The sequence below is a fragment of the Opisthocomus hoazin genome, chromosome 14 (genome assembly GCF_030867145.1).
Source record: "Opisthocomus hoazin isolate bOpiHoa1 chromosome 14, bOpiHoa1.hap1, whole genome shotgun sequence".
NCBI classification, from domain to species: domain Eukaryota; kingdom Metazoa; phylum Chordata; class Aves; order Opisthocomiformes; family Opisthocomidae; genus Opisthocomus; species Opisthocomus hoazin.
The window spans coordinates 18,129,953-18,156,657 of NC_134427.1; the positions used below are offsets into that span (position 1 = coordinate 18,129,953).

Here is a 26,705-nt window from a genome sequence, read left to right on the forward strand (position 1 = left end):
ACCCTAGCATGCAAAGATAAAAGCCTCTTCACCGCAGTTATTTATTAGCTCTTTGTTCCCTTACTTAATAGCTAATTACCCCATGCAGCTGACACAACAGACCTATTGGAGATCAACATCTGTTTCTGAGCTACAATAACGTTGTATTAGAACAGAAGTAGCTTGCTTATTTTGTGAGTAAAAAATTCGTACATAGCTAGCATCTTTCCTAATTATTTGCTTCATTACTGGAAATACTACTACATTGCTAACCTTCAGGGAATATTTTTAACACGTAAAATACATGATAAAAATGCCAGCAACTGCGCTTTTGCTGAAAGCCAGTAAAAAGTCAATTCTCCTCAAAGCAGGTACCATTTCTGACAGTGTCAGACTGGAATTACATGCATTAATTTTGAAGTGTAGAATGAATGCAGCGTCTTTGTAACAAAACCTGAAAATTATTAGCAGGTCAATATTTTGTCCCTTAAAAAGCTATTGTGGAGGAGGACATTCCATAAGTCTCAACCTGAAGATCATAACCATACACTTCAAAGATCTGCATGGAAATTTATACTGTTCCAAGTGTTCTCCTGAATGATGATGTCTAAGAAAAATTGGTCACTTGGACCACTGGTTGTATTCCACAGTATTCAGCAAATCTGTCACTTGCATCTATTCTATACTGGGACGTGCTACTTATCATCTGAGACTGTGGTTTTGTGAGCTTTATAGGGGTAAAAACCAGTAGCACGCACATTGGTAATGACATGCTCCATTACAGAGTAAAATGTCCAGACTGCATTCATTTCAAGAAAATGAAACGTAAATGTACAAAGCACACAGGAAATCCATTTCAACTCCTAATCAAATTCAGTGGGATCAAACCTTGATGGTCCTCTAAGAAAGAAAAGAGATTTTATCCCAGCATGAGAGAACATACGGTCATTTTTGTTTAAAGATTTTCTGACAGAGCCTTCTTACTCATCAGTCACTGCTTTTAGAGCTTTTTTTTTTTTTTAATATCCTCCCAGTCTCTCTCAGAGTTGTGGACTCCTTCATTGCGTGAGCTGATAACGGCTCAGCATTTCAGGTGAGAGTCCTGCTTAACTCCAGCCCATGCCAGGAGGCACTGGCATTCCTGTAGAACTACTGTTCTCGCCATCACGCCATCAGGCAGTTAACAGTCTTGTCACAGGGAAAAAGCCTTTCTATCCTTGTCAACAGAGAGCCAGCTGCTGACAAGCCCATTATGTGCCCTGCCACAGCACCCCTGGTTCACCCCGATCTTGTTTTTTAAATTCATGCTAGCCCAGTAACAGCAACTACCTTCTCTCACGACTCAAACAGAAAGCAGCGGCATATCGAAAAGCTAAAATCTCCAGCATACCTGTGGAACAGTCTGAACCCGTCCACTGTGGCTCGCAGCTGCAGAGTCCGGTGTCCAGGAGGAAAGTCCCGTGCCCCGAGCACTGCTCCTGGCAGACGGGAAGCGGCGTCTCACAGTTCACCCCGCCCCAGCCCGTGGAGCAGTGGCATTCCCCCTGAACGCACACACCGTGGCCGGAGCACATCGGATCCAAGCAGTCCTCTGGAAAGCAGGGAACATACAACTCTGAGCATAAAACTTGCACCTTTACAGTGGTTTTATAGGGAAATACAGCATCAGGGACTCAGATTAATTTGGTCATTCTTGTGCAAATACCCAAACTGAAATAATGTTAACAAACACAAGGAAAAAACAGTCTATGCTAACATCTGTGCAAAAGTATAAGCCCAAAGCAAGAAAAAAAGCGTGTAGACTGTTTGAGATCATAATGATTCTGCTTGTCAAGGATATTGTCTTATTTTTAAAACGCATATTCCCAAGACAGATCTATCGGTCCAAGTCAGTGAAGTCTGTGCTTCAGGAGCAGGGTTGGGAAAGAACTGGAGCAATTAATAATTACTTCTGCAATTGTGCGTTGTGTTTCCATTTGGGTATTTGTGCTCTATGTTTTATTTACATCTGGGAAAAGAAAGATTTATTCTTTCATCTTCCTGTGGAAAGCTATTTCTACAGCTGAAAATGTGATACCAAAAAAATGGCCATCCACTAACCCTGAGTGGTGAATCTCTGACTGAACGCTTGCTGTAAAAAAATCGCATATACTCATAAAATGTATGTGCTGGGCAATTGAAGATAATGAACAGATTCATAAAAGTCATAACGTACTGATGAACAATTTGCAAACAGACAAAGAGCTAAATTTGTTCTCAATTTGGATTAAACTATTCCGAGTGAAAAATTCAGGAGCTCTGTAGAAGAATTTAAATCAGCTGGTTAGTCCCGTATAATCACCATATTCTTTCATAAAGCCCCAGCATTTCTTTAACAAGACAGATTCGAAGCAGAACACAGCCTGCCTTCTCTGGAGGCTGCAGGAGGACTGCAGAGCTGAGGAGGAATTTGTGGGGTCTCCGCGTGGGCAACAATTAGCCAAAAGCCTATTCGTGCTGGATCATGCTTCAGACTAATGTTAAAGAGGCACTTTCACAGTTCTTGGATGTATTTTTCAAATATCAGCACAAGTGCTGTTTTAGTAATTAAATTGTAAACTTCACAAACAGTATTCTCTGCTACACGAATGAAGAGATGCTCTCTGCTTCAGTAACGGAAGACTAAATATTTCAGATGTAGAGATTAATGGCCTCCAGTTTATAGGGCCTTTTGACCTAAGAATAAGGAAGTGAAACTTTATCTCTTGAGCTGCTATTCCATCAGTTCAACATATCATTTCAAGTCTTATTTTGTGTCTTTTTCAGCTTTCCAGGCTTGTGCACAGCACAATGTAATTCTGAAAGAGGGGAATCGGTATTTCTGGACAATGCCTATCTTGCTAAGCACAGGACAAAAGTACTTGGCAATTTTCTCTCATCTTGAGACAGCTTGTTATTTTGCTGATCTTTTAAAATTAATTGAGTGACTCCATAAACAGTTTAAAAAGTATCACTTGCTTTAGTAACAATAACCTGACAGGACAAATTCAAAGGACTCCCACAGCAATGAATCCGTGTAGCTCCTGATGTTCCCTGGACAGCACAGCTGTTAGCATGTCCGCTATGTTAACAATCATGTTATAATACTAAACTCCTATTTTCATACAATAATGTAATCTGAATTCCTGATAGAAATTACTTCCATTACTCCACAAGTTATGTTGTACAATACAGTAAACTGAACAGTCATGTCACGCACACACTGGTACAATAAAGACCTACTGTATTGGTTGCACAGGTTTGTTCCATCCACCCTATTTCTACTTAATTCCACCTTTATTTAAAATTTAAATACATCTCTTACTTTAAAAATCCAGTGTTTTCACACTCTTCATTTCAATAGCTGTCTGAGTACATTTATCTCTGTTTTTTTCAACCATTTTGCAGGATCATGTGGCAAGAAACAAAGCAACTGAATATAGCGTCAGCCTCTCACCAGCTCCAGGCTTGTTCGACATCATGGCCTCAGTGAGTAAATCCGTGTATTACGTGCTTTTTCCCACGTGGGTTTTCTTGGTTTTGTCCGTTTCTGAAACTACCACCAACTGAGAACGTCAGAAGCATTCTCTTGATCCTCCCTTTAAAAACCGCACCAGGTATGTCAAATCCATCAAATCCACCCTGGACATTTTTCTGACTAGAGAATTCAAGCCACATAAAGAGCCTCCTCTGTGTGCTACTCAAAAGAATTACCTAATATCTATATAGAGGAAGCACAAAGCATGCTGTCGCTAGCTTCAGGCTAAGGGGCTAGTGAAAAATCATCAAATCAGGGCAAGCATGAAGAAGAGTTCGGCTTTCCGAGGCTATGCACAGGGGAAGAAAGTCAAAGCTGATGAGCTATCTCAGAAATGCTAACAGGCAAACGACAACTGCTTTTTTCTACAGATGAGGGCAGAGACACATTGGTACTAGAACCAGCCAAAGGACAATTATTTGTTCTCAGAATTTCCCACTTTTTATTAGCCAAGCCTTGAAGGATGCCAGTTTAATACCCTGAACTCGGGCTCACCATAAAAATGACATATGACAACAGAATTACACAATATGCTCTGGTAAACTGAAACTGTTTGCTGCTCTTTTGGCTTTATATTGTCAGTATGTTTTTCACAGAAAAATCTAAGATGTAGCAGAATGAAGAAAGGGAAAATCTGATTACAATCTTCTGATTACTTTTGAGAACAACCACATCATATTTTCTTGAAATGATCTTCTGACTGCCTTACCCTTAGCTTTGGCCAAGCAAAAAAGTCGGCACAGGCTCTCTGACAGTCTGTGCTAAGAGACTGAAGCTCCTGGCAGCACGGAGGACTGGGGACGTCAGCCACCCTGCCTGAAAAACGTATCTGGAGCCTGAGAGCAGGAAAGTGGAGACAAACAAATCAAGATGGTCTCATAACTTTCACAAAAAAAAAAATGAATCCTTGCTTGCTGGGATGTTTCCAAGGAAACTTTCGGAGGACTGAGAATACACTGCTTGCTGAAAGGCAGAAACTTCCACCCAGTTCTGTTCTTGCTACTGAGATTCAGTGGAGGGAGGGAAGAGAAACCATCCAAGAACTAGTCTTCCCGGACCAGAAGAGAAACTGGATATTTCAGAGGATTGCCCATGCTACAGTTATTAGATAGCCTTGTTAGACATTGTTAAATAATTTTAATCTTTTAGAATAAAAAAGTGAATCTTGGAAATTATGTGATCAGTTTCCACTGACTGCCACTGAGACCTGAATGCCTTTACCTTTGATAATTTTCTGTCTTTACATTACTTTGTATGAGACAGTAGAGGTGCTTCTGAGCAAAGCAGTCCTGTTTCACGGTAAGCTGCTCACACCTACCCGAGTTCTTAACTACTTTAAAACAGGTTTGGAGATTAAAGCTAAATATCAACCCCCCTAACTACAGAGAGGGAATCTTCACAAACCTTCCTCGCAGATGTCTCCTTTGTATCCAGGGACACAGATGCAGACGCCCATGATACAAGTACCATGGCCAAAGCAGGTTGGATCAATACACTGCTCTTCTGGAACATCGCATTCAGGTCCTTTCCACCCATTTCGACACACACAGTGACCTTTCTCATATTCTCCATTTCCACTGCACAGCACTGGACAGGAATCTGAAGAAGGCAGATTGACCTTTTTAATGTATGTTCATGCTTACATAGATTAACAATTATTGCATTTATTGTTCTATAGGATTGCTTTTCCACTCCAGCCCCCAGTCCTCCATTCGATTCGAAGGTTGTGACAGGCTGCAATCTTTGAACTAGGTAGTGCAGCAGTAACACGATGTCGTCGTCTCCTCAGTCTGCTTCTCTAGTATACCTTAATTTTGACCTGAAATGGGATATCTTAGAAGATAAAAACAATTCCCTCCCCTAGACTGGGCTCTGCAGAAAATTTGCAGTGATGCCTATTTATGATGTTCAGTAAGATTTATATTTCTTCCCTGTGAACTAAAGCAAGATACTGCCCTTTCTTCTTTCTTCTAAGCAGACTTAACGTTACTGAAGTTTTAGCCATTACTAATCTACACATAAACCAGCGATGTGGAAGCTTAGTTTTACAATCCCATATCAATTTCTGAGCCAATTAAGCTCTTATAAAAGAAGGTCAATCCTAAATTTGTGGAAACTTTGGAAAAACATGATAACTTCCAGACATCATAGGCAGCAGATGATGGATAATACCAACAGAAATATCTGAAACTGAAATAAGCTCGCTTACAATTTTTAGCATGTTTTTTACCCCAGTGCTGGAAAACAGTCTCTAAGCTGCTTCGGGTTTCTTTTCTACACCCTGTTCAAGTTTAGACCACAGAAGTATTTGACGGACTCCTGGAATTTTCTCCAAAGTGAAATGTTTGTCACTTTTAAAGAAAACATTAAGCTGAGGTAACACACTTATTAAAAAACGTATCTGATAATCATGGAGAAGATGCAAAGGGGGATGGAGGAATCTATTAACTCTGAAAGTCAGGGAGGCAGAAATGGTTGATGTATCTTAGCTCAAGTACAGCATAAAGAAGTTTTCTATGCGTGTGCTTGTACTGTATCTGCCATCTGGCTGGAAAAAGGAATTTAATCTCCTTTAACACCTTGAATCTTTGCAAGCCCAGCAGTGACACACCATAATCACGATCCCTGTCATGCACTGTGAGTCAGTTAGTATGAGATTACCTTTTGCACAATCAGGACCAAGGAATCCCGGGAAACAGTGGCAGTGCCCTGAGATACATTCTCCATTTCCATTGCAATTAGTAGAGCAGTCATCCAGGACTTCTGTTTAGTCAGAGTTGTGCCCAAAGAAAAAAATGAATTAGTTGAATTTGAAATGAATGGCATCTTCACCTCATTCTGCTGGACACATCTCAACTTACAAATTGGTGCAGAAGCAGTAAAAGGCCCATTTTCATTCATAGGGAGCATAAAACAAAATTCCTGTTCAAGCAGCTTACAAATATTAGATTTTGTCTTGACAGCTTCAAGGTAACAAATGCATCACTTATATTACAGCAAAAAGCTTTTAAAGTAAGTGTTCATGTAAAATTCACCACCATTAAAAGCACTGCAAGAACCAGAGTATTTGCTGAAAAATGTCCACCTTAAACACTTTCTTTTATTGCTGAAGTAATTTGTTGGAAACCTGTTTATAGAGTAAATTGCCTTCTGTGGTGTTCATCTGAACCATGTGCACTGAATTCCTTGGAGGAGGGTCGGATTTCCACTTCTATACAATCAGATGAAAAAAAAATAGTCTTTTGTACAGTGATGAAACTCGATGGAATAAAGGACTAAGGACTGGATTTGAAGAACACCCCCTTCAAATCTGATCTTAAACTTGCCCATGTTTTATCACACAGCTTTGGACAGTAACCCACTTAACCTCACACATCTGGGGACAGGCTCATCTCTGGACATGGCTGAGCTGTTTTTAATTTAACACCTGTATTTCCCCCAGGAATTCAGTGGATTCACTGATTTATAAGGGTTTCATGTAAAGAACATGAAGCAAATCCAAGGCTATGATGCTCCCACGTGGAGCGGGTCACTGTCAGGGCAGCACTAGGACTGCGGGTCTCTGCTGCCTGTGCAGGGACTGTGCGGGATGGGAGAGGGGCTACAGAACAGGGGGAACCAAGACTGGTGTATGGACACCTGCGTTAAGAGACGTGGGGAAGTACCTCTGCCTATAGGAAGATGGGAAACATGACTCCTTTCCCACAAAATAGTAACTGTTGGGGAAAAAGAAGAAAATCTAGATCCTTTTGAGGATGATGTGTCCACGGCAAGTGATTTGGGAGGAAAATCTTTTCTCAAGAAAGGGCATACCATTGGAATATTTAACCTAATCAAATCTGATATACTTTTAAACTCAAACATAACTTGTCAAAAGATGGATTATAAGCGCATCCTACAACTAATATGAATAAATGAAATAAGTTCATTTTGATCTTATTTATGGGCACTTGGACAGATAAAGATTGGTGCCTCTTGAAAACTACTCCTGTTATTTAGAAACTTTCCTTTTGGGCTATCTGTTTATACCAAAGAACAGGCATTAGATATGTATCTATTCATCAGATATCCGCAACCTGTACACGGATGTCTGTTTCGAAGTCAAAAAACCAGCTAGTTTACAAAGTAAGTTTTTTCACAGATGTGTTGCTCGTTCTTAATTTGTACGTATCACTGTTCACTATCAACTCTTCTCTTGCTCTATGTGTACACTTGCCTGTCTTCTCGGTTTTCCAGAATCACACGGTAAGTGATCCCTACACTGATCTGAAACGAAGACCTAATGGTTTGAAAAGTTGCTCCCCCTTGATGCAGTGCCCAGTTTGGGCTGGCCTTTATTCAGTCTATGAAAGTACTTGAGACATGCCAGATCTTGCATGCAAATTACCCCCCTCAAGGGAAAGTCTGATCAGAGCTTTAGCTACAGTGTCAGCAAAATCAATTTTGTACATAACTAACATTGGGCAACTGGAAATGCTAACAGAGGCTGATGAGGAGGGCATGACTGCTTCACACAGCCAACAGCAGAGATGCAGCCAAGCTCTTGCCCTATTCTGAGCGTTTCAGTCTGTGGTCCTGGTTGATTCCTTTGTTGGCAGAGCTGTCAAATGTGACTCCAGCCCAGTCTGGGGTTATGAGTATGGCTCAAGGATTTTTTTGTGTGTGTGTGTGGAAACACCCAAAGAAACACCCAAGAACCATTATGCAAAGTGAAGTATGAGAGGATACACAGCTTATGAAAAAACATAATAGCTAGCACTATTTTCAAATGCATCAGCAGTAGATTCTTGCAGCATGAACTGTCTTTTCCCCCAGAACGTCTTCTCTCAGCCATTTTGGACGTTAAGTATAAAGATTCTTGCCCCTGCACTGTGGCTCTCGCTGCTCCCCTCTGCAAGACCCATTCTATTCTACTTATTGACCAGAGCAGGGATGAACGATGTCTTTTTCACAAAATGTGACAAGAACCAATCCGTAGCATTCCATTTCATCTCTTTTTTTGTTTGTTTGTTTTGGAGAGGGTATGCTGCTTAAGGATGAAATACTGGTTAAACCCCCCATCCTGTATAAACACTGCTGTCTTACAGTAGAAACAAACAAGAGGGTAGGCATTTGGATTCTGATCTGGAGTTTGGCCAGGTTTTACGCTTTTCACAGAGCATCTGTGAAGATTCTTCATAAATCGCTTGAACGTTATTTTCTCATACGGCACTGAAATATGGCATTTTTTCTTGCTTGTAGAAGATTCACTACTTCAAAGAGAGCAAATACGAACTCTCAAACCGAAACCAGTCACGACAATTTTATCTCAGTGTCTAAATTATTTTCCTGCAAGTTCTTCAAAATCTTGGTATTTGAATCCTACTGTCCTGCTCTGCAAGGTGTTGACCACCAAGTAAAAATAGCATCCAATTGTTCTAAAGAGCAGATGGCATGTCCATTACTAGTAAAGACATCTTGTTAAACATATGGTAGAACAGGTTAACTAAAGGGCATAGTGGTTAAAGTCTTGCAGCAAACTGAGACTGTCATAAATACAACAACTTTACCTAAATTTAAATTCCAAAGAAATCCTACGTGTGAGCGCTGCTCACTAACAATACCTAGAACTGCAAACATTTGTCCACCTATCTGTATTAAAAAGGCAGCAGGGCTCTGATATGCCACCAGGACACTGACTCCTACATTTGCCTTCTGTGTTCCAAACAAAATCGTGCATTCGAATAACTGTATAAAACAACAGCACCCACTCATCAAACAACAATCACCAGCAAATCCACAAAACTGGCCTTTCAGATTTTCTATCTGACTAAAATGCTGGAAACAAGAACTTAAAGCCTGGATAATTTCAGCAGGATTTATGGTTCCCATGTAAATAGAGAGGGCAGACAATCTCTTTTACTTTGAGCAAGATAACACCAGAAATCACTCAAGCATTTATGCTATTATATAAAAATCTTAACACACATGAAAATTTCACACTTAATTAATTCGGTAACATCCATCTTTAAACACACAAATGTTGCTATTTGTCTAATATTGGCATAAACATGAAGCTGCTCCACTGAGGTTAATTAAACTAAGCTGAAATAAAACATATTTAAGAGAATACTTAAGAAAAACTGGAATCAAGGTCAGTAATTTCTTTTCAAATACAGCTTTCCAATGCAATCATCAGAATAATGATTTTATTGTAATTGTTCTTACCAATCGCTGTAGTTAGCACAAACACTTGCTCCACTTTCTTTCCATCATTGTAGAATGCCATATGCCAAGCTCCTTGATCCATATACTCGATGAAACCTGTCTCTTGCAGCGAAGTTAAGATCAGATTCCTGGGAGCTTGTGGAGGTTCCTCTGAGTTTTTTGGTTCCTGTTTAATTAACTGTTTTCCATCCATCAGTTTTACGAAATCAAACTGAAATAATAATGAGCAAGAATTAACCACCTAGCGAATTTTTATGAAGCTAATCTGCATGTCTCATTCAAACAGGAACAAACAGTTGAAATCTTCAGAGGAATTGCCTGGTGTTCACCACTGTGGACAGCAGTTGTATAACCTCGTCCATTCAGCTTGAGTTTCCACATGAAAAGCATTACGGTAGGTCAGAAATCTGGCATCAACACTTGCTGTTTGCTATGGCAGGGTAAATTCAGACTTGCTGCACTAAATACAGCAGATTTCTTTCAAAAATTACACCTCTTTAATGGGAATAATTTCAAAATTCCCAAGCTGCAGTGCCTACATTATACAGTGATTCATCTCAAATGCCAAGAACAGATCAAGGAACTTCTTGTTCTATAACACACTTTTAAATGCTTGTCCCTTAATATCAATATTGTATATCAAAAACTAAATACACTTTTAATTTATATTTAACTTTACTAATACAAAGAAGTATCTATTTTTTACAGTGGAAGTTCTTAATACCTAACCAAGCTGATGCTGACAACTTTTAGACCAGTTCACCTCAAAGCATCAGACACACAAACCTTTCTGTGAACACCTGTTCAAGAAATGCGTATATTTCCCTCGGTTTTTCTAGGCATTCTGATTTGCAGTAAATTTCAACTTCAGCTCAACAGAAGACCCAGCTTCAATTGAAGTCAATGACAGCTAAAAGCACTTCTTTCTAAGATCAAAACTCTAGTCCATAATGTTTGAGGTTAGACTAGATGATCTCCAGAAGTCCCTTCTAAACAATCTTTCCATGACTCCATATATAAGTTTATCATGCTCTATGGCGTGTGATCCTGCTATAAAAAAGCTGAAAAATCTATTATCCACAGAAACGACAGCTTTATATGCCAAATCCATTAAGTCTAAAAGAAAGTTGAATGTGACCAGCAATATTGCTTATTCTTACTGCTTAGCTAGGTTTTCTCCTGTGAAATCCCTAGGAGTAAACACTCAATACTAATATTAGAAACCAGAAACAACTTTTTTTTTTAAAATTTTTTTTATTTTTCCTTATTAACTCTTTGTAGTGACTATGTAATCTGTTTGCTTTGATGAAGTTGTAAAAAGATGAAAGCATTTTCAAATGATCTGGTACTCCATCCCACTGTCGCCCCACAACGAAGATGCTGGAGCTACGCAGCAGCGCAGCGGGTACCTGCCCAGCCTCCCGGGCAGTCGCAGCCCCGTGGTCACAACCGCTGACCTTCCTGCTACGACACTGTCCCTTCCTCTGCGAGCGTGTGGTTTGAGGGTGTAGCTAGACCGCAGCACAAGGAAGGGAAAAAACAGACTGCTTTTTGTGGTCACTGTCAGCCCCTCCCTCCCTCCCTTGCAGGTGTATCGTGAACATTCGCATCCACTGCTGTTTGCAAATGTAAGCGTGAGAGAATTAGTATTATTGCTAATTACCTGAGTGTGAGTAGGCGGAATGTTTCTTCTGCCATAAATTCCCAGCAGAGAATCCTTCGCCAGTGAAATGTTAAATTTCAGGTACAGGGGGTGATGTATCGTAATCTGAAAGCGCCAGAATAAACCAGGGGGGATCGTCTGCATAACCTGTGCTCCAATCTCAACTTCTCCTGTGTCTATGGCCCGTCCCTTCTGAAACACTAATTTTCCAGAAACAAACAAAACAATCAGTTGCATATTCATGGTGGGTGAAGATAATAGGTCACAAGGTATAAACGTGCCTTAGATATCTCAGAATATCTTGAAAACAACCTCCAAACGGAGGGCATTTCACTGACACCATTGCATTTTTTATTCAGCTAGTTCAAAAATACAAATAAATTTGCATGCAATATTTACGACCACAAGCGTCACAGAGCATTTTTGCCCTGGAAATCTTGGAATGCTTTACTGAATATAAAAAGGTAGAAGTGCTGCTGCGTAAACCACGGTCTTTACCTACCAGCTATGCAAACAAAACCCATTGAACTGAGAACGCCCAGAGAGGAGGCAGCGGGAGAGCTTCCTCCGGCACGTGTTTCAGACTACTGCCGGACAGGCATTACATACGCTACACAAATGGACACCGGCAAGGACAGAAAATCCATCAGTCCTGGTAGGTCAGAGCCCATGTTCAAAGCCTGGATTTCTATTAATCACCTTTCCTAATGACTTTATTATGGTAGTGATAATCTAGTCCTGGAGAAATAAAGAACATCTGTTTTGGCTTGGACTTGGTGTAACAGGGGCATGAGGATAGGGACAGGCAATCTAAAGAGAAAATTGGCATAATTCTGTAATGCCTAACAATAAATTTGCAGACAGTATGTAACTTCACACATGGGTATGAGCGCGCTGAAACAGAAAGGGAAATGGGATGCGTAAAGAAGTCATTGCCAAACTAAATTGGAGCTGGCTTGCTTTGCTGGCTTCTGTCACCATCTCTGTGCATTTTCTAATGCCTGTGATCAGCATCCTGACGTGCTGCAAATCACAGGCCCAATCCTGCTAACATCTGAGCTAATTCTATTGTAAGTTTTGCAAAATTCCAACTCACATTTTCATACTTTCAACTAGAAAAAAAGCGGGATAGTATGCTGCATCAGAGAAAAGCCAAGAGAAGACCACCGAATTCAGCAGCCCTCCCCATTTACGTTTCATTTCATTCCAGTATCACAGCGAAGGATAAAGAAGAGCAATCAAAGTGACTGGAGCCTCACCTTTCACAATAATGCATATAAATATCTAATGCAACATAATGTACAGGAAATTTTACAAATTGTCATTGCAGCAGCAAAACTAGGGCTGGCTTTTTCCTGAATGTATTAATAACAATGATCCTCAGTGGGATCTTACACAGGCTTTAACTAGCGTAGGAAGTACTTAGCATTCTTAATGAATAGAGATTTAATTTACAAGGCAGGAGCAATTCTCAGGGTGCTGGATCTTCCAGTTTTACAGCTGCTTTGTGCCACCAAACCTACAGCGCGAACTAGGAGCTGACTTTTAACACCTTATCACATAAAAGCATGTATTTTTAGAGCACAGAACTTGTAATGTAATACCCTAAAAATACACCTGTTACTTCGTGAGTTAAAACATTTCCGAATTGCTGCTTTAACAACGTTCAGGGTGAGACTACTTCTGTCCAATTTGCTTAATGGAAAAAATCTTGGATGTTGAGTTTTGAAAAGAGAATCAAACTTCCTATGCTGGGCAACAGAAGTGGATCCCGTCCCACCGCAACCCATGCAAGATCCTACTTGGCTGATGTAAATTTAAAAACCTTTTCTCCTATTTCCAGTACTCCAGAGATATTAAATCTTAATGATTCTCTGCAAGCAATTACCCTGGGTTAAGTAAAACACTAAGGAACTTTTTGGTGATATTGACACATGGTAATTAATGTGACTCAATTACAAGACAGTAGAGCACTAAGTAAAAAGTCAAGGATACAGTATCATTTTTGAAGTTAATGGCATTATTGGTCGGTGTTCAAGGTCCTTTAGAATACAGTAACTGCTTCTTAGTTTGTTGAAGTGAGAAGGCCTGTTTCTTTGTTGAAAATAAAAAGCATTACGTCTTTAGCCAGAGAGTATTTTCACTAATTGATGTTATCAAATTATGCTGAATACCACATTAGTGTTGCTTGTCTCAAAACAACACGTCTCTGGCTTTCTCCACATTTGGCTGGAAATGCCTTTGCTTTAGTAATAATTTCATATAATCTTCAAAAAAAACCCAGATGCACTGAGATTTACTTTTATCTCATTACGCAGAAGTGCACGCTTCACAATGGTAACATCAAAATATATGTATTATCCACCATCTACTGAAAAGGCTGCAGTCGCAGCATCTCTACCTTTCAAACACTGTTTTTGTAGACAACCACACAGCTCGAGAAGGCTACTGCAAGAGCCATGTCCGAAGTGCACGTTTTCATATTCACTGACCCACTGTGCCTTCTTTATAAAAAAAGAATTTAGCTCTGTTTCTATGCTTAACTGAACTGAGCAGGTATTTGGCTGTACAAAAAAGGCATCTGACGACACACTGGTCACAGACTATCCTTGTACACTTCCTTGCTCCCTCTTGAAAAAGTCCAAAATAAGCTTTTCTAATTACAGTGCTGCAATATGAGTTCTGCTCTTGTTCGAAACATATTTCTCATAACAACACTTTTCTTATGACAAAGTATAATTTAATTATCTATATTCTATTCCTTGTACAGCTCCCCATCTTGCCAGCTGGTATTAACTCTTCCCTACTCTTTCTAAGCACACTTTCCTTGCAAGTCTAAAGCAGTAGATAGATTCCTAATCACAGGTTTCTTCTGGCTTCAAGAAAGTAAAACTGTGAACAGCGTGGTGCCAATTATCTTCACAAGAAAGTACCTATATGCTGATTATTAGTGATCCTGGAACAATCAATCTCCTTGCACTCCCCTGGTAAATACCAGCATCAATATGATGTCTCACTTTTTAATCACATTACTGCGTATCAAAATGTTAACTCATAGCTGTGGGTCAGTGTGCTATAAAATGACTTCTTAAAGAAATCTGACTTGCTTGCTTCTAAACTTGATTTTCATTAAAAGATTAGTTAAAATATATGCTTTCACAGTCTGAAAAAGCATTCTGTGTTGCTGCATTGACTTGGGAAAATGGGAGGTCACAATATCTGACAGCAGTTATTTATCCCTGTGAAATCACCTCAGAGGCTTCAAGTTTATAGGCAAAGTATCAACTTTCTATGGTATCCTGCTGTCGTGAAAGGAGTTGCCTGTTTCCAAAGCCTCCTTTCCAGCACATCTACAGGAAGAATTTGATAGGAGCACTGGGAATAAAATTACTGATATATATTAAAAGTGATTGAAAGAAATAAACCCAGCAGAAATTAGCCACAGACAGACTATGCATATACTAATGCCTGGTGCTAAGTCCATATGATTTTTCTTGTGTTTTCCCAAGCATATCCTCTGTGTTAGCATACACTCTGGATCACAGGTTGCTCCCGAACCGTGAAAGGCGACAAGTGGGACAACAGGCTAGCTATATTCAAGACTGACCTCTGAGACTGCTGGATAAGCCCTCAGTGAAGTGGCTCTGCTATCACAGCCCTCCATGCTTTAGTGTTGTGGGGGAATTGTGTGGCTACACAAGACATAAGACATTGGGATTGCCCGGGGCACAGGTGGTGTGGTTTTTTACCTACTACTTTGAGTCTCTAGTGACTTACAAATTCTTTTCCCTGTTTCCAAGCATCTGATTTTTAAGATTTTTTGATGTTTTGGACATTTTTCCTGCTCATCTTCCTTTGGAAGCCAAATGCTTTGGAAGAGCTTTTATTGAATCTGTAATATATTGACAAAGTGATTTAATGCAGTTGAGAACAACTATTTGAGATATTTTCCATGGTGCATCAGGACAAAAATACACAAGTGTATAAAACATTTACTGCAGTTCACTACCAATCCATTCTAAGGAATGAAATAATGGATAACATCATCATTGTCTCATTACATATATTTCTATTGCTCATTTATCTAATATGACCTCTACCCCGTTGTGCCACATTGATTTGTAAGACTATTGATGTGAGATGTAATCTTCCTTCTGGAGGGACTGGTACAACAATGTCCCACCTTGTCTCACAGTTACAGTCATAGATCTTACCTGGCACACACAGAATCAGATCACTGCTCTGCTGTAAAATTGGAAAGCTTTGGAAGTCTCCTATCATTGCAGAGGTCTCAATACAATTTTACCTTCCTCCTAGCAACTGGAAAGACTAGGGTTCACATTCTACGCCCATTCACTTTTCTCTGATCTAATCTGATTTATCCACTTTTTCCTGAGTATCATAAAAAGAAACGGGAGGGCCACCTGCTTCTTACAGTCAAAAAGCACCACCATGACGGTCAACAGGAAGAACGAGTCAGAGCCTGTAACTACTGCTGGAGTAGGTGATCTAACAACATTAAATGACAGGACTTGAGAGAAAGGAATTGCGTATCTCAGAGACAGTCCTGCTCTCTGTTTCATGCTCCTGGGCATAGTCCGGTCCTTTCCTACGCTGGCTCTGGCACTTCCCTGCCCCTTCAAAACAGCTGGTTCAGCCACTTCCATGGCAGAAGACTACTCGTATTTTTTAATGAAGCCATTTTCTGCTGACATAGTGAACTGACGTGTCTCAGTCATGCGTGAGACAATCCCTGCAGCGGGCACACGGACGCGGGCAGCTGCACCGAGGGGGAGCGGGGGCAGAGCAGGGAGCTGCCAGGCTGGCTCCAGCATTTTGTGACACCTCAGTAGGTTCCTGCGAGCTGATTCACTATGACTGGTTAAGCCAGGATGTGACAGGATGCTGTATTTTAGCTTACGCCTTCAAGAACTGGATGCCTTTAAAAGCATTAAGATTTCTACCCTTCCGCATGTTCTGACCTGTCAGTAGAAAGGGTTTCACTTTGCCTAAGACTGACTTTGGTCTGCAGGACAGGCAGAGCATCAAGCCCTTCGCACAAACGGGAACAAGGAGAATACAGTCTCATCTCCCCTGTCTTAAGACAGAAGCCAAATGGTCTAATGTCTCTTCTCCCACAGAACAAGGGCGATCATTTTGCTACTGAACATTACCTTCCTAATGGCTTGGGTCAGTTGCTAATTTCAGTGACAGTTCTGCTAAAGGAAACAATCTGGTTATGGGCGTTTTAAAATTATACTAGAGAAGACAGAACCTGAACTCAAAATACGGTCAAACCATAGCAAATACAGAATTCTGCACAGTAGTAATGTTTAAATATTCATAATCGGTCTGTCTTCTCATTCACACGTACCTTTTTTTTCCGTTTTATCAGAAACTTTTCCTCCAATCGGCGAGAAAGTAGTTTCCACGGATTCTGTTCCTTTATTTCCCTTGCTAACTCCATTTTCATACAGCTGCCCTTCAACAGGCTGCAGTTGCCAGGTTAAACCAAACAAGTGTACTGCTGCAAAAAAACGAAGACCAATTAATTGATGTCTAAGCTACAGAACCTTCAGTCAGACCAAGGAAGAATGCTACGACCCAGTTTCTGCAAAGCCAAGTATTAGTTTGTTCTGTTAGCAATAAATCTGAATTTCAACGGGTCTAATGAGCAATTTACTACTGTACCTTCAAACTCAATGTTTAATTAGTTTCCATGCTTTCTTTTGGAGCTCAGCCAGATCAGGGTGATGAATTTCTACAGCAATTAATAAAAATGCTTGCAATTAAAAGGATAACAGTTGAATGAATTTAATATTGTGTGACAGATTCTAATGCTACATCAATGTTGTCCCTCAGCTTTCAACTGTCAGAAAGCTCAGAGTTTGTTGATGAAAGCACTGCGACCAAGTAAAACTTTTCACCTCTCCAATCCGGTTCTAAGTGAAACTGTGCCCACTGCATTCCCAAAACATTTCACTTAGCTTAAGCATTGGTAAAAACAGAGTCCATAGATTTTCTCTAGAATTACACTGCAGATTGAAAACTGGCTCTAGATCTAAAATATATGCAGTTCTTCTGCAACACATATTAACAGAAATATACTTGTTCTTTATGTGTGCACCGCAAAATCTACAAAATTAATCCCTGTATGAAGTTATAAACTATCCTTATTACCATACATGGGGGCTGCCTATGCCATTTCGCCAGCATAGCCATTCACTTTTTCTGTTTTCCTTTCTGTTGTTTCTGATCTGAGACACAGAAAAATGGTAGGAGAAAGACAACAACAAAGTATCCTATTTTAAGCATAACCGGATGGTACCTCAGTCATTCTAGACAATTACCTAGGTCTTACTGAGGAGGGCAAATTCTTCCAAGGAAGAGGTTGCCTTAGCATTGAAGTCACTCAGCAGGGAGAACTGATGACCCACTAAAATATGGATTGAGGCTATTCCCCACAGAGAAGCTGAAATCATCACGTAAAGAGTGTAACGGGAGTAACAGGCTCTTTAGCCACATGCAGCAGTTTGCACTGAGTAGGATCTGCCCACAGCGGGAACCTCAAAGGCAACATATTTGCTGTTCCCAAACCGTGTAGCAACCTCAGAAACTCTCAGCAGAAGTAAGTGTGATCTAGAATGGGTCTTGTGTTTAGAAAGTACATTGTTTTCTTTTGCACTTGCACAGACTTTAAGGAAAAAATTCCAACACAAACAAGAAACCTAGCATCTGTTGTCTATTTTCTACGTGTTTGCTCACAAGTCTCCCTTGTATGCTGAAAAGTTCAATGATAAAGCAAAATCCCATACCTTCAATGGGTTCCTGGCAAGGGCTTGACAAAACTACCACACGAATGGAAACCTGCCAATCTACAATTGTTAATTACAGATCTGTGCACTCCTGCATCACCCAGTCACAGCGACACGATCCAAATCAAGCAAATGAGAGCATTTCTATCAAATCAGTGAGGTGATAGTATTTGTGAGATTTTTTTTTTTTTTTTTTTTTTTTTACATATATATATAGGCTTCAGGAGAAGAGAGCCAAATTTACTGAATTCTCAAACCACTGCTTCACCATCAGATCTGGGCTCTGGAGAACCACCACTGGACAATAAATTCCCACCCCCCAGAAGAGATACTAGAAGCTTACTCCAGTGTTAGTGGCGAGATCTCAAGTCAGAGACTTGCCTGGATTGCTTGGTATTCCATAGACTTGAAATCATCAAGGGACCATCTGGCAGTCAGATCGCACAGACCTAAGCTCTGATCTTTGAGCTCATTAATGCAAGACAGATTACTTCGATGTACAGAAGTACAACAAAAATCAACATGCCTTGACATCTCTAGGGCAGGTGGCTCTAGCTCCCAGCTTGAGCTTCTGGACATTATTATGATTTAAAGAGTTAATGACAACAAAAAGGAACAAAGTTCAACAGGGTTCATAACTAATGAATGTACACTTCACTTATACTAATGCAAATAATTATATCAGCACTTGAAACAGATCAACCTAGATGCAGAACGTACCGGCACACATCAATAAGCTTTTAGTGGTTACAGAATCAGGAATATAATCTAGTTGCTTTCGTACGCTATTTCCATTGCTGCTGTTCTTCATTGCCTAAGACAGCATTTGCATATGCTGCGGAGGGTGCGTCACAAAGCAAGGACTGAGTAAGTAATGCACCTTTTTCCTTGCTGTGTCTCTTCCAGATTACATACGCTATGCGTTTTGTCATCCACTCGCACCGATTCAAATCATTTGCTTGCTTTGTCTTCCTCCAGGCTGGGGAAGTGCTGGTGTTTTTATAGTTCATGCCAAAGCTTGGCAAGCTAGCAAAACTATTTGTATGTATGTTTGACAGTCAGCTTCCTCCCTGAGAAACATCAGCTGCACTGTAGAGATGATGGTCTCTGCCAGCCTCGGACTTCCAGTCCGTGGGAGATGAGACGGGATACTGGTAGACCAGCTTCACGTTAAACATTGTGCAAGACTGAGTGTTTGAACAACAAAGCACAGTGCTATGAAATAAGGTCTACTTGAATCAAACTGACTGATTTCTATCACTGCAGAAACCTGGTCATCTTGCAATCTTAAAATCAATCCAATTTTCATTATATTAGCTATAGCTCTTGAGAAATTACCTTCAGATCCAGGTATCGCTCTGGTAATAACCAGACCACATACACCAGTAAAGCCATTAATTCTCAGAGATACCTTTTTCAGAAGTTAACTACAGGGAACAGTAAATGTTTACTTAGCAGACACAGAGCCTTACCTTGCCTCTTCATTTTCTGTGATACTTTTCTTTTACCTAGGGCATACATAATTCCTACAAAGCTTTTGTTTCCTACAACATATGTACATCATGTTTTAAATAGACAGATACTTCACCAAATAAGATTAAATAAAACTTTCAAATCCCTCTCTCTCAAATCTCTTTAGAAATAAGTAGGCATGTACTGAATTTCATTAAAAAGCTTAAAAGACTTTCTCTTTTGAGTCACTCTCGCTTTGATTTTTCTAGTGGTTTTCTGGCTTCTGCTTTTCCCCTTTTACACAAAGGGGCACAGAAAACGTTGTGGAATTCAACAGTGGGCCACAATGTCACTTCCCACAGCATAAATCCATTTGTAAGATTCTCAGCTGTATTTCCCATGTGTAGTGCCCAGGTACAAGACCCTAATCCACAGACTGAGTAGAAGATGACACCATCACTCTGTTCAGCTCAGGACTGGGCTGGGTAAAAAGGAGGGAGATTCGCTTTCTGATGAAGGTCTCTGCCCTCTCCTCCAAGTTCAGCCTTCCAGACTGCCATTTACACGAATAGCTCTTGACGGCAGTACTTCCGAAGGCTGGCTGCTGACTAATAGCACCAAGCGCCACCATTATCACTGAAGATACATTATTGGATGTAGCGCTCCAGTTCCCACAGAACACAAAAACCAGCCTTTGAGGGTTGATGACTACATTGGTATTACAGAAAAAGCAAAAGCTACTTTGGCTCTGCCTGCCTGGCATTCTGGAATAATTCTGCAATCAGATACCCTGTATTTTGCAGCACCTAAAATACCTCAGCTACTGGCAGGGTGCCAAGGTCATCGGTGAATGGCTACAGTTCCAAGAAATAACCAAGGACTACCAGGGAAGGGGAGATTAACCAGCTTGTTAGCAGCATCAGTATGCTTCACAAATGCCAAATTCGTACTTTAAGTTAGGAGGGGCTGTGGTGAGGCATCACGAGCATCAGCCCATAACATCCCCTCATCTTGGCCTAACAACACCTAGTCTAAAAACTGAGAGCCAATACTCTCCCTGCTGGTAGCACCTGTGCTGCTTCACCTGGCATTCCCAAACTTCCAACTTGATTTCTCCGTTTCCTTGGTTCTTCCATCCTACTGCAAAGCTCAGCTGAAAACCTATTCTTTCTTGGCTTGCCTGAACCTCTGGTATAACCCCCCTCTATCTTTACATTATTACTTTGCTCTGTGGTATTTATGGTTTGCATTCTGCCACGAGCTGCAGGATTATCACAGAACCATAGTATGGTTTGGGTTGGAAACTATATTAACTGTTGTTATCTTTATTTTCTAATGTTATTTCATTAACTGTAATTTTAATTATGGTGAAACTAAGCTTCTTCCTCAGTCACCCTGCCCTGGCCAAGCTGCACAGTGGAGGTGCTCTCTCTTGAATACAGAAGGTTCTACTCATAGTACAGAGCTTTTCTTGGCTAATTTATTCAGCTTCTTGGGTAAAAAATAATTATTAGGTATAAAACTTCTCTCTTGTAGAAGAAGATAAATTAAAGCCTGTATCTTCTACCCTTCCCATAAATTTCCTTCATGGAACAAAGACATGAAAAGCTAGTGTGACTTCATGCTGTCTGAGGGACTGTCTCTATCCAGGGGCAGGTTGTTGGTTGCTTCACATCAATGCTGGGTCCTGTTCAGAACCAAAGCCTGGGTCTTTACCTCTGAAATAAATGGTCAGATTGCTTATTTTGTTCAACATTTGAATAAAACAAACTGACACTTCCAGATAAACTAACTCAGCCCCCTCCATTCTGCAGCATACTTGAGTAAATATTCACAAACACATAAGCATTTTTTCAGAACTCGCTTTGTAAACTGGATTAACCTGCCATCTGCTACGAAGCCAATGATCTAATTTGATTTATTCTTATCTACCTTCTGTGTAAGCACAGCTTGTCAACTCCTGTGCTGCACGTTTGGCAGCATATGAATAAGGGGCTTGGCTCCAGTGCAAAAGAGACTCTCAGTAGTGAGGAGGTGTCAGAAAAGTCCTGTGCAGTAAGTACTTATCAACCCACAAGACGAACTTCAGAGCACAAAATTCCTACCAATGTGAAGTCTCTCCAAATTGCTGACCTCCACTAAAGGCTTCTGTTTAGCTTTCTCTGCTGTTTCCCGTGATTTTACCAAGTCTCAGTAGATCATCTCCCTGAAGCCAAGACTTCAGAAGAGCTGTAGTAAAATGTGTATCAGCAGCTGACTATTCTTTCTGCACCTGCTCTGACCAAGTGCCAGAAGAGTATTTATTTTCTATAACTGCTAGCAGATTCTGCTTATAAAACTGGATTTCACTGCGGCATGAAGCCATGGGTGCATCAGTGCCTCCATTCCAGTTGGGCGCTGCAAAGGTGAAGCGATATGAAAATACCTGAACACAGGTAAGAGCCAGAACTGAGGTTCTGATCCTGACCAACAGACGAGGTATTCTTTGCTTATAAGCTCATTTTGAAAATAAAATGCTATGCCATTCTGTCCTAACCACATTTGAAAATTTGAGACTGTTTTTGATTCAGTCTTAAAAATGTTTTTTGTTTTAAAATCCACATTGAAGCAACAACTTATTTTAGACCATATATGGCCTGTTATGAAATAAGGATTTTTCCATGTATTTGTTCAAGCCATCTTAACTCTCAAGCACTCTCCTCTTTCTCAAGCAGTCTTCTCTTTATACCTAAGATATTTTTACACCTGAGAATAGAAATATTCCCTCCTCTCCTGCAGTCCTCCTACCGGGATGTCTAACGACTTGCCTGGTTTCATTTTTCATTACTTAGACTTTGGAACAAACAAAGTCTAATCTTAGACAACAACAGAATGTTGTCAGGCTTTTCCCTAAGTGTACTAAAAGATTTGTCACAATATGAAGTTCATCCGCAAGACCCAGGCTCAGAGAGAACAGACATGACGCTTTCCAGCTGTGCAACCCTGACATACCTGCCTCCGTGAGAGCTACCCCACTACGGGGTTTAACATCATTCCAGAGTTGCACATCTGTATCCCAGCTTTTCCGTACACCTGGATACTCGTCAGTGTAAAACCAACATAGTTTCCCCTTGAGCCTTCTCTGCATAAGTTCTAGTTCTCAGAGATAAGGATTTCTATTTTATATCCTATGAAGCTACGTGACCAATATGATAAATGTATGCACTGAGATATATACGTCCTTAAAATTTGGCTTGGTCTTTCCCGATGTTGAAACCATCACTCCTCTACCTCGTGCACGGTGTGAGAAATGACAGGTCACAATGGCAGACAGGAGAGAGCTTTTCATTTCCTCACCCTCTGTATGAACATAATTTAAGACCCAACACCCATCTCCAGTGCATACTCATAAATAGTGATAATATCATGAAGGATAGGGACAACTTCATATTCATACTTGAGAATTCATTTGTATATAAAACAGTCATTTTGTAGTCAGGGATGGTTAAATCTAAGAACATGGGATGCAATTTTCAGAGGCACTGAGCATTTGCATCTCCTGCTGAAATCAATAGGAACTGTAGGAGTTCAGCACCTTTGATCAATAGGACCGGTGATTTGCAAGTCCAAATCAGCTGCTGATAAAATGGTAAGGTACCACAGAAGAAAAATCCTACTTACTAATGGGCTAAAAATAACTGACTAGATGAGCAGCCACATCCAACTTTGCATTGTACTTAAAGAAGATGGTGTCGTGCTGAAAAAGTACAGAAAAAATACTATATTTCCTATTGTATCTCTTGTATTTGCCTTGTTTACTCTTAAATTTTTGGTCAGATTTCTCCTTTAATTGCTGACAGCTTCTCAGGTTTTTATTACAATGAGATTAAGAAAAAGAGAATATTTACTATACCCTTCCACAATGGTAGCCTATTTTATAGTCTTTAAGTCGACACAGACCATTGGAAGAACAGAAAGATGTAACTATTGACTGCACTGAATCAAACAGACAGCTTCTTGTCTTGCATGTGGTAATTTGGAATCTATGCTATAGCCTTTGAACACCAGTATGTACACACTGCCTGCTAGTCCTCATCTTACCAGATAAAGTAGGAGAGAAATTTCAGTTTTTTCCACACTGTCCTTCTGCAAGCTGCCACCTCCGTAAACACCTGAGCCTAGACTGGTGACACGGATCTACCTCAGTCCTTTCAACCTCATGCCAGAGAAAGATACATCAACACAGAGCCAGGGATTTATCCGTTTCTGCCTCACAATCAAAAATGGAAAAACTTTCAGGTAACTGGATTTCAAAAATTTTCCCTCCAGTGTTTTTTTTATGTTTTTTTTTAATTTGAGCATTCATTTGCATAAATCTTTACAACGCCCGCAGCTCACCTCCCCTCCAGACACAGAGACTGCCAGCGGCAGATTTTGCCCATTCCACGTTGCTCTCTGCAGAGCAGAGAGCTTGCTTTCCCTCGTAGGCCTTCCGCTCCACGGGCAATTTCTCTCTGCCTTAGCTGACCGCTCTGCCACCTCCCACCGCCCCAGCCAGGCTCTCCAGAGCCACTGGTGGAGCTGCCACAGCCCCCGACGCACCGATGACGCGCGCCAACACCCCCATCACCTCCCGGGCGGGTGTCCCGGCTGCTCCCCTGCCTTACTGCCCGCTTTGTGGGCAAATTCCAGCGATTGTGCCCCGGACTGCCATGAATCCATCACAGTCCTCAACGTCTACGAAAGTACAGAAGCAAAATAAGAGCATATATGACTTTACTCAATACAAAAATAATTCAACCCATTTACAGAGTGGAGACCAAACATCCACTTTGTGAAATGAGATTTTTCTGGAGTAACTACTATGACTTGAGAACCTATTCACAGAAATTACTCCTGTTGAAGTGAAAATATGTGTTTTACTTGATAAATTAAATATTATGACTAAAGATTTTCAATAAATCAGCTGTTACACAACCGAAGTGTTCTATAATTTCCTTACTGTCCATATAATAGTCAAATTTACTTCAGAAAGGACCAAAAAATAAACATAGTGATTATAGGGCAAAAATGGAAATATAAAGAGAAAATATATTTTTTTAACTGACTAGTATTTCAAAGGAGACAAAACACAGAAAAAGTATGTGTTCTCAAATAAAAGCTTCTCTACTGAGTCTCACCAATAATAAAGAAAGACTGAAAAATAAAAACAAAACCATTTTGCTACTTTACCTTTCGACTGAAAAGGCATTGCGGCTTAGAGCACTCTGGCACGGGTCTCTATTCATTACAAATGTCAGAGCCACTTGAAATTTCTATCTGGAATAAGCTTTGGGTTTCCAAGACTTTGGGCATGTTCTGACTTGAGGCTGAGATTCGGGACTATTTTTAACAGTAACATGTAGCTCATGCATCTAATGGCAGTACAAGATATTTGAGAAAGCACATTTAAGTTATTAGATAAGGGAAGGAAAAAGCTTAGAGTTAAATTCTGATCTACGTTCAGTTGGCCTGAAATAGCAGCTCATTATAACTTAATGCAGACTACGCCATAAAATACAACGGTGAAAATAATTTTGCCTTTACACAGTTTCCCTTCTTCTTCCAGTAACAACTACTGAGCTGATCCCAGGTTAAGTTTGATCCTGAAACTAAATGAGTTTTGCTTTGCAGTTTGGGCCCAAGCCTGTGGTCACTGCCCAGACAGAACTCCCCCTGGCTTGCAGGAAACCTGCCTGGGGTGGGGATCGCGGGACCCGCATTGCCGTAGCAAGAAGAAAATAGCTGGGGGAGCCAATTTTAACTTCAGTGTCACGTACAGTCTGATCTCGTATATTCAACTACTCTTCTGTAAAACATGCCCATTTAAATTTCTAACGTGAAAAAAATATGCAAACATGAAAGCCTACAGAGCAAGTGAACTTTGAAAATAGTTTATATGCTATTATTCATACCTAACAACTGGGAAAGAACTACGGCACCTGACTCAGAAGAACAGACCATGAACCTAATTATTTAGCTAACCAGAAATGGGCAGCATGAGTATTAATTTGGAATAAGCTAACTAATACTCTCTGAATCTGAGGTAAAGCTTATGCAACTGAAAGATTTCTGGGGCAAACAAGAGTGAATAATCACATCTTGGAAAATTTTCTGAATTAGAATTCCTGATTCAAAGACTTACATTGTGCTATAGAAAACATAACGAGAAATACTAATGATTTATAAAATACAAAGATATCCTCATTTTACCTAGCTCTGCCCAACTAAATAAAACATGTTATACCTTTATGTTACTAGGTTAAGATAAACACAGACGCCTCTACAGGAAACTCCTACAGAGCTTTTTAATTCATAGTGACATGGAGCGCTCGCAGCCTTCTCTTGCCGATGACATGCAGCAGTATGTCTCTAGGAAGCTAAAAAATTTTCAGTGGCAGACTGAAATCTAAGCAGGGATGAAACAGACCGTGCTTCACCCAGATAAAATCGAAACGGTGTGGGTGGGATATATATGTGGCAAACAGATGAGGCTGCAAAAATTATACAGCCAGTCCTAACGGAGGGCATATGCTCACCAGCTGTTAGATAAATCTGCAATTAATGGAGCTTACTAGATCCTCAGGTGCTTTCAAATAATCATACACCAGAAATGATCAAATCTGCTTTCTCATCTGCATTAGACGAGGATGTCAGAAAAAATCCCTCCCGATGAGCATCTCGCTGACAGTAACTAGAACTTTGCCACTATGGGACAAAAAAACCAGTGGAAAACAAAAATGACTGAAATGGTAATAATTTTCACTATAAAGACATTTATACAGAGAATACAGAAAATCAGTGGCCACTGATCGGTTTGGAGGTATCTGTACTTGTATCTCTGTAGAAGTTTAACCATGTACATGTTTGCCTTCAGGCAAACCCAGGGTTACTCCCACTCAAGCTGTAAAATGTTGGGGATACTCCGGCTCCCACTCACCTGCGACCTGGCAACTGAATCAACAAACCAAGAGCGTGTGTGAGAAAGTGCATCACACAAGCAAAAATTAATTAG

General features: G+C 40.4%; 1 protein-coding gene across 5 annotated transcripts in view; it reads right to left on the reverse strand.

The window, feature by feature from the left end:
* The window catches only part of TENM1 (teneurin transmembrane protein 1), a 1,260,898-nt gene that overhangs the window by 121,088 nt on the left and 1,113,105 nt on the right, over positions 1-26,705 (reverse strand). For all 5 annotated transcript variants that reach the window (XM_075435330.1, XM_075435332.1, XM_075435331.1 and 2 more), the window contains 6 exons: positions 16,780-16,932; positions 11,406-11,605; positions 9,743-9,953; positions 6,197-6,298; positions 4,940-5,134; positions 1,370-1,570 (listed from right to left, as the gene is read on the reverse strand). In XM_075435330.1, the coding sequence (XP_075291445.1) occupies positions 1,370-1,570; positions 4,940-5,134; positions 6,197-6,298; positions 9,743-9,953; positions 11,406-11,605; positions 16,780-16,932 (1,062 nt within the window). The remainder of the gene's footprint in view (positions 1-1,369; positions 1,571-4,939; positions 5,135-6,196; positions 6,299-9,742; positions 9,954-11,405; positions 11,606-16,779; positions 16,933-26,705) is intronic.